The 8,782-nt window shown below is 47.8% G+C and overlaps 1 protein-coding gene and 1 non-coding gene across 2 annotated transcripts in view; both read left to right on the top strand.

Annotated features, from left to right (window-relative positions):
- The first annotated feature begins 4,368 nt into the window (after positions 1-4,368).
- TRNAS-AGA (transfer RNA serine (anticodon AGA)) lies at positions 4,369-4,450 on the top strand. The gene has a single exon. It is a non-coding gene; the product is annotated as a tRNA-Ser (tRNA).
- Positions 4,451-4,486: 36 nt separating this feature from the next.
- HS1BP3 (HCLS1 binding protein 3) overlaps positions 4,487-8,782 on the top strand; it is a 74,559-nt gene continuing 70,263 nt past the window's right edge. The window contains exon 1 of the mRNA XM_054023287.1: positions 4,487-4,675. Within this exon, the coding sequence (XP_053879262.1) occupies positions 4,635-4,675 (41 nt within the window). The 5' untranslated portion in view covers positions 4,487-4,634. The remainder of the gene's footprint in view (positions 4,676-8,782) is intronic.

Raw genomic sequence — 8,782 nt, 5'->3', positions numbered from 1 at the left:
AGTGAAATCCTTGCTGATCTTAAACGCAAAAAAGAGGCTTATAAGGAGTGGAAGATTGGACAAATGACCAGGGAGGAGTATAAAAATATTGCTCAGGCGTGCAGGAGTGAAATCAGGAAGGCCAAATCACACTTGGAGTTGCAGTTAGCAAGAGATGTTAAGAGTAACAAGAAGGGTTTCTTCAGGTATGTTAGCAACAAGAAGAAAATCAAGGAAAGTGTGGGCCCCTTACTGAATGAGGGAGGCAACCTAGTGACCCAGGATGTGGAAAAAGCTAATGTACTCAATGATTTTTTTTTGCCTCTGTCTTCACGCACAAGGTCAGCTCCCAGATTGCTGCACTGGGCAGTACAGCATGGGGAGAAGGTGACCAACCCTCTGTGGAGAAAGAAGTGGTTCGGGACTATTTAGAAAAACTGGACGTGCACAAGTCCATGGGGCCGGATGCGCTGCATCCGAGGGTGCTAAAGGAGTTGGCGGGTGAGATTGCAGAGCCATTAGCCATTATTTTTGAAAACTCATGGCGATCGGGGGAGGTCCCAGATGACTGGAAAAAGGCTAATGTAGTGCCCATCTTTAAAAAAGGGAAGAAGGAGGATCCGGGGAACTACAGGCCAGTCAGCCTCACCTCAGTCCCTGGAAAAATCATGGAGCAGGTCCTCAAGGAATCAATTATGAAACATTTAGAGGAGAGGAAAGTGATCAGGAACAGTCAGCATGGATTCACGAAGGGGAAGTCGTGCCTGACTAACCTAATTGCCTTCTATGATGAGATAACTGGCTCTGTGGATGAGGGGAAAGCAGTGGATGTGTTATTTCTTGACTTTAGCAAAGCTTTTGATACTGTCTCCCACAGTATTCTTGCCACCAAGTTAAAGAAGTATGGGCTGGATGAATGGACTGTAAGGTGGATAGAAAGCTGGCTAGATCGTCGGGCTCAACGGGTAGTGATCAATGGCTCCATGTCTAGTTGGCAGCCGGTTTCAAGTGGAGTGCCCCAAGGGTCGGTCCTGGGGCCGGTTTTGTTTAATATCTTTATTAATGATCTGGAGGATGGTGTGGACTGCACTCTCAGCAAGTTTGCAGATGACACTAAACTAGGAGGCGTGGTAGATACACTAGAGGGTAGGGATCGGATACAGAGGGACCTAGACAAATTAGAGGATTGGGCAGAAAAAAACCTGATGAGGTTCAACAAGGACAAGTGCAGAGTCCTGCACTTGGGACGGAAGAATCCCATGCACTGCTACAGACTAGGGACCGAATGGCTAGGTAGCAGTTCTGCTGAAAAGGACCTAGGGGTCACAGTGGATAAGAAGCTGGATATGAGTCAACAGTGTGCTCTTGTTGCCAAGAAGGCTAACGGCATTTTGGGCTGTATAAGTAGGGGCATTGCCAGCAGATCGAGGAACGTGATCGTTCCCCTTTATTCGACATTGGTGAGGCCTCATCTGGAATACTGTGTCCAGTTTTGGTCCCCACACTACAAGAAGGATGTGGAAAAATTGGAAAGAGTCCAGCGGAGGGCAACAAAAATGATTAGGGGTCTGGAGCACATGACTTATGAGGAGAGGCTGAGAGAACTGGGATTGTTTAGTCTCCAGAAGAGAAGAATGAGGGGGGATTTGATAGCAGCCTTCAACTACCTGAAGGGGGGTTCCAAAGAGGATGGAGCTCGGCTGTTCTCAGTGGTGGCAGATGACAGAACAAGGAGCAATGGTCTCAAGTTGCAGTGGGGGAGGTCCAGGTTGGATATCAGGAAAAACTATTTCACTAGGAGGGTGGTGAAACACTGGAATGCGTTACCTAGGGAGGTGGTGGAGTCTCCTTCCTTGGAGGTTTTTAAGGCCCGGCTTGACAAAGCCCTGGCTGGGATGATTTAGCTGGGAATTGGTCCTGCTTTGAGCAGGGGGTTGGACTAGATGACCTCTTGAGGTCCCTTCCAACTCTGATATTCTATGATTCTATGATTCTATGAGGAAAAACTTCTTAGCTATAAAGGTAGTAAAGCACTGGAACAAATTACCTGGAATCTCTGTCAGTGGATGTTTTTAAGAACTGGTTAGACAAACACCTGTCAGGGATGGTCTTGATAATATGTAATGTTACCTCAGTGCAGGAGACGGGACTAGATTACCTATGAAGGTCCCTTCCAGTCCTACATTTCTATGATTCTAAAGCCATGTGTGTGGACTTGTTTTACAATTCTTGTTTCTCTAAATGCTTTGCACTGATAAATAAACAATACCTGGTTTAAGAAGATGGTTTGGTTATTATATGCACCACTGGTCACAGACTCCCAAAGTGAAGAATCACAGTCGGACCTGCTGGGTAAGAACAGTTCATACACAGGGTATTGTAACCCAGGGTCCAGTTCAGGGGTGGGTGAAGCGCAGAATTCCACCTCAGAGAGGTAAAGGCATGAAACTGAGAGGGGGTGCACCCACAAAGGGGACAAAGGTGCAACTAGCCCTGTACCCATGATGCTAATCTGCATATTTGTATAGAATCATAAACCTCAATTTAAAAAAACAGAAGTTGCGGGTGGATTTAGTGCTGGTCAGGGCCACCCCAAGCAAAAAAAAAGGGGGGGGGTGCGGAGTGCTGCCGCCAAAGCAAAAAAAAGCCGGCGTGCTGCCCCTTGAAAAGGGCCTCCCCAAGCACATGCTTGGAACGCTGATGCCTAGAGCCGGCCTTGGTGCTGGTGAAAGGTGTCAGATTGACAGGCAGTGGGAACAATGTCACTTGCAGGACAGCAGCCTGCTAACCTTTCCACACACATTGCTCTACCAGCATGTCTCCTAGGGACTCAGCCTCTTGGGGCAGCAAGGATATTTCAAGGCAGGTCAACACTAAAAACGCTTCATCGGCGCAGCTGCACGAATGCAGATGTGCTGTTGTAGAGCTTAAGTGAAGTCGCTCCTATGCTGACAGAAAAGCTTCTACCATCGATATGGTTAATCCACCTCCCGGAGAGCTGGTAGCTATGATGACAGGAGAAGATCTCCTGTCGACATAGCATTGTCTACACAGGACGTTAGGTCAGTATAACTATATTGCTCACGCGTGTGGATTTTTCACACCCCTGAGCAGGAGAGAGGTGTGGGGAGTAGGGGGTGGGCGGGGAGCTTGGGTGTACAGGGCTGCCATGGTGGGGAGAGATGCCTCTCCCCTGGCCTCAGACCTGGAGCTGCTGCGGTGGGGAAAGACGCTCTTCCCCAGCCCCAGGGCTGCTGCAGGGAGAGAGGGTTGGGGGGAGTCCTCTCTCCCTGCTGCAGCCCCGGGGCAGCCTACACCCTAAACACCTCATCTCCGGCCCCACCTCAGAGCCCGTACCCCCAGCCGGAGCCCTCACTCCTCCGCACCCTCAACCCCTCATCCCTGGCCCCACCCCAAGCCCGCATACCCAGCTGGAGCCCTCACCCCCTAACTCCAACCCTCTGCCGCAGCCCTGAGCCTCCTCCCGCATGCTGAACCCCTCATCCCTAGCCCCTCCCCAAGCCCGCAACCCCAGCTGGAATCCTCACCCCCCAACTCCAACCCTCTGCCCAGTCCTGAGCCCCTTCCCACACTCCGAACCTCTTGGCCCCTCCCTTGCCACACATCAACTCCATATTGGTGCACATAACAAAATTCCTTCTGTAGATGGATGGAAAAAATTAGAGGGAACGTTGCCTGGGAATAGTTACATATATGTATATTATGTGTGACTCCCGTGTTTGTTTGTTTTTTTGGAGGGGTGGGGAAGCATGTATGTGTCGTTGGTGTGTTTCTTTGAAAGTGAGATAGTAAAGGCTCAATCCTGAAAACATTGACATCCTTTACTAACTTTATTGCCTGGCCAGTACATATGAGTTTGCAAAATCAGGCCCCAAGGTTTAATAACATATTTTTGCGTTTATTTCATTTCTACAGAAGAACAAAGACATGGTACAGTTTGTGTTTTCATGAGTTCAGCTACTACTGGTGCCAAACAAAAGTGCAGCTAGGTCAGGATCAAAGTGCTCCTTTTGTGCTGAACTGCAAATAGTTTCAAACGTGGCTGAATCACCTGTGTGCTGGCAATATTCTGTAGCTCATCAGAGGGCAAAGGTTATTAAGTGGGGGCATGACTCCTTCAGTGACAAATATATTGAGAACAATTATGACACGTTTTAGTTAGTGGATTCTTTTATTAAAGGTAATGACACTGGGTGGCACTATTACTAAGATTTGTAAAGGCATGCCGAGGGAACTAGTTAAAGTACAAAGAGAACAGATGAGCAGCCTCGTTCAGCTTGTGACATAAGAATACCTCCAATATACCAAAAACGAACACAAGAGAGAGGAATTTGTAGAGCACTCCTTTGAAACCAACCAGAAGAAGTTGTAGTCGTGGCCGAGTGGTTAAGGCGATGGACTAGAAATCCATTGGGGTCTCCCCGCGCAGGTTCGAATCCTGCCGACTACGGGTTTCTTTTGGTTCCTTTTCCCCCTTGTAATTTAAGCAAACGCCCCTATGGGGCAGAGCAGCCGGAAAACAGGCCGGGGGAGCCGGGCCAGCCCAGCACGGAGTCCCTGCGCCGCAGCTGGCTCTTAGCAAGGGAGCGATCTCGGGACGCCGGGCCGGGGGCTGCGCTGTGCGGGGCGGCAGGATGCAGCAGGGCGCGGCGCCGGCCGCACTGGTCACCAGCAGGTGAGGCGGCTCGCGGGGCGGGGAACCTCCCCCGGGCCCGCAGCGGCTCAGGGCAGCTGCCGCTTCCTTTGCCGGGGCGCCTCGCTCCTGCGGCCGCAGCCCGCGCTGGGAGACGGGACTGGGGGCTACGGCCTGCGCCTTCCCTCCGCGGGATCTGCCCCGGCAGCCTGGCTCCGACCTGCCGGGGACTCGGCCTTGGCCGGCCGGGGATTTGCGGGCACTGCCGGGGGCTGCGGCGCCCTCATGGTGGAGCCTCGGCCGGGCGCCCCGCCAGAGCGCTGCCTGTAGCCGGCCGCGGCAGAGCCTGGTGCCGCCGCGCTGGGGCCTCCGCCGGGCCTGGCTGCCCCGCGCCCCCGAGCTTCTGGGCTTTCCGGGGAGCCGCGAGCGCTCTGCCTTGCGGGGAGTAGGGGGTGGGTTAGGCAGCACTAGTGGGAATCGGCGGTGATCCCTTTCCACAGCCGCGAAGGGGGCACAGTGGAGGTGGGAGATGATCTGACCGCCTAGCAGTTCTGAATTACCTCCCTCTGAAAATGTACCAGGCCAGCTCCCTGCGCTCGAGGCTTTCTCTTTCCCAGAGAACGTAGCCATTCTAAAACCACGCCTGGGAGGTTGTTAGTCCCTTTACTGGTATCCAAAGTTATGGGACTGGCAACAAACTCGTGAACATCAAAGGTTTCCGCGCTGACACTTGGGTTTTGGGCTCTGCAAGTGGGAAACACAGAACGATGGCAACAATCCACCTTTTTCTGTGCAGCAGGACTCCCTTTACATAACATTAGCCTGCCTCTGAATAGCTGTACAGCCAGGCGAAATTTTCTGCAAAAGCCTGTTTTGATGCCGGATGGCAGTGCCGGCACTGCCTTCTTGATCAGTGTAAATTAATCCATTTTAATTTCATCCTGCTAGATATTCTGGATGTGAGATTACAAGTGAAAAATGTGTGGTTTCTCTTAAAGTGTTGGAGGTTCGCTGCAGCTGTAGAGTACAGCTATCTACCGCTATAGAGTAGTGTATAAATTCATCAACATTTATTTATTTATAATCATGGAGCTGGGAAGGGCACAGGCCGCTTTATGATCGTCTTTGTGGCTGTAGGTAATGCACCTAAAACAATTTTACAAATGTGTGATTAGACAAATAATATTCTGAAAGTAAACACTGCTCACTCTTCAGTAAGAGCCTAATCCTGCCAGATGCTGAGGGCATTCGGCTGCTCCTCAGTCAAGAGGATAATAATAATAATGAATAATATAAACCTCATTTCTTTTTATAGGAAAAGTTTAGAATTTGTAGAACGCAGCAAAAATTGCTGAGTTCCTAAAATTGTGGGATTGGCATGTTTGTTTGCATGCTTGTTGGAGAATGAGTATGTTTCAAGGTATGAGTATGTACGAGGTACAGTAGAAATACCATCTTTTTGTTCTGTGTGTGGACAGCACCTCCCACAGTGTGATCCTGACCCAGGAGCAGGTATCCTTGTTGCAACCGTACAAATAATAAATACATAATCTTGTAAATTATGTATAGGAAAAAATCTGCATCTGCTTTTGATAGTACCCATTATCAGATGTGCATAGACCAGCCTTCATCTTTATTTCTGTTTATATTCTACTGTAAGCTTGGTGATATTTAACTAGGCAGCGTGCCTAGCGGCTTGAGCACTGGTCTGGGGGGAGACCAAAGTTGTGTCAGTATGTAGAACGTTATATGTGATTATATCATATCCTGCAAAGTCTGGGCAGGATGAAGCGGACGATATATTGGCGCGTATAGACCCCTGACAAGTCTGTGTGGGGTACCAAGGTCTGGTGGCGGGCAACTGCATCCCTTGTCCCATAACAAATGATACCCCTGTTTACTACTATGAGTAGTCCTACTGATATCAATGGAATGACTCATGGTAAAGTTTAAGCATTTCTCTAATGTTGCAGGGTCGGGGCCTTGGATTGTAAACTCTTCTGAGCAGGGATCCTCTCTTACTCAGTGTAATTATAGAAGGCCGAGCATGGTGGGGCCTCTGGGTGCTACCAAAATTAAATTAATAACAATACTGATAGATCCAAAATGTCCTAGGAACATTCATTTTGAAACTTAGGTAATTCAAAAACTCTAAAGTCACTTCAGATAATGCATCTTCCTGAATTTCCCTGCCAGTTCTTGTGGTTTTAGGATCACAATTTCCTAATTAAAAATAAATAAATAAATAAATAAAATTCTCTCTCCTGTTTCTGCGGGAGAGGTTTGCCCAAATAACAGGGAAACTGCACATGGGAAACAATGACGATGAAACTGACCATATGCAAAGTGCTGTCAAAGGCACAAAGTTAACAAACTGCAAACAAAAATATCATTTCCCTCTCTAAACTCTTTCAGTTATAGTAATCTTAGCTGTTATTTCTAACAATATGAAAAAAGCCCAAAAATCGGTGTGATTTTTTTTTTGTTTGGGTGGATAGCCCTTTAAGAACTCTGATTCAGTAACCCTTGTAATTAAACTAGTGTTTTGAACCCAATACATTTGAAGTCAGTTGTTATCCTAATATACAAGAGTGTTGACAAGCTGCTAGATTTCATCTAGACAAAAGAGTTGTTCCATGTACTGAGGAAGCTGGAATAATAGTGGATGGTTTGTCAGTACATTTTCTTTTTCTTATTGTTGGGGGTGGGGAGAGGGAGAACAGATTGCTTTATGAATCTGCAATAGAGAGATGTGTCTAAGGATTTGTTACCAAAAGCAGAACTTAGTCAACAGATCAGCAGGCTGGTAGTTTTGACTAACTCTTACAGCTGCAATCTGAGTGAGTAAGCATTTGGGGAGTGTTGTCTCTAACATAAATCTATATTTAAAACAAAACAAATTTTACTGTCAGATGTCCCTTACTCAGCATTGTTGGCTGCCACTGCTGGAGAAGACACTCCAAATAACAGCCATAATTTATATGTGAGAGAAGCAATCTTTTATGCAAACATCTAAGCAGTATGGGCAAAATTCTGTTTTCTTACATCAAGACAACCCTGGTAAAGTCAATGCACCAGTGTAACTGAGAACAGAATTTGGCTTGATTTTAAAATGAGTCTCTGCCAGTGTTCAGAGAAAGAAAAGGGAATTGGGACAAGACAGAATACCACATAAAGCATATCACGTTAGTTACCTAGGGTGAAATCCTGGCTTCAGTGAAGTCAGTGGGGCTAGGATCAGGTTCCTTTTCAACACGATCTGCAAAGAAGGGTGGGTGAGAAATTGGGCTAGTGTGCTTGTTTGTTTTTTTATGATTTATAAAGAAACCTCAGTCTTTTTGTTTAAAAAAAATAATGCAACTTGATTTTTACATTAGAAATTATGTCTTGTCTTCTCGGGTAAACTCATCAGTATCTAAAGAACTAGTTCTATTATGATATCACATAAAAGCACACAGGGAAACCTGACATGTTGAGAGGGGGAGGGATTTATGGTTAGATTATTTAAAACTATTTCCTTTTTGTTTTTTTTTTTTAAGCACATTTAAAACTCTAATACCTAATGAACACTTGGAAGAAAGGTGGTCCTTGTTGAAGATTCCACAGCCTGCCTGTAACAATTGAGGCGTGAAAACATATAATAAACACCTCTGAGCCCCCATTCCCCCAAGCTGCAGCTGGGAGCAGGGCCGGGGCCGGAGCTGTGGCTGGGGCCAGAGCTTGGGTCAGAGCAGGGCTGAGTGTTGCTCCCTCCCTGGCCTTTGTGGAGGCTGGCCCAGGCCCCCCCCCCCGAATGTTTCTCTGTGCCCTGCTAGGGAGGCACATGCCCCACAGTTTAGGGACCACTGCACTACAGTGATTTAGGGATTCTCCCATTGGCATAGTGAATCCACCTCCCCGAGAGGTGGCAGCTAGGTCAACAGAAGAATTCTTCCATCGACCCAGCACTGTCTACGCTAGGGGTTAGGTTAGGTTGGCTTAAGTGTGTCGCTGGGCTGTGTGGATTTTTCACACTCCTGAGCAACGTAGCTGAGTTGACTTAACTTTTGAGTGTAACCTGGCCTTAGAATTATTGCATGTTGACCTACATGTAGGTACAGCCTTTCTGGGACTGTCCGAACAGCCGGAACACAGCACCCTGGTGTATAC

This window comes from Malaclemys terrapin, chromosome 3, assembly GCF_027887155.1.
Source record: "Malaclemys terrapin pileata isolate rMalTer1 chromosome 3, rMalTer1.hap1, whole genome shotgun sequence".
Classification (NCBI taxonomy): domain Eukaryota; kingdom Metazoa; phylum Chordata; order Testudines; family Emydidae; genus Malaclemys; species Malaclemys terrapin.
Note: the sequence above shows the minus strand (reverse complement) of the source record. Positions and strands in the feature narration are given on the sequence as shown.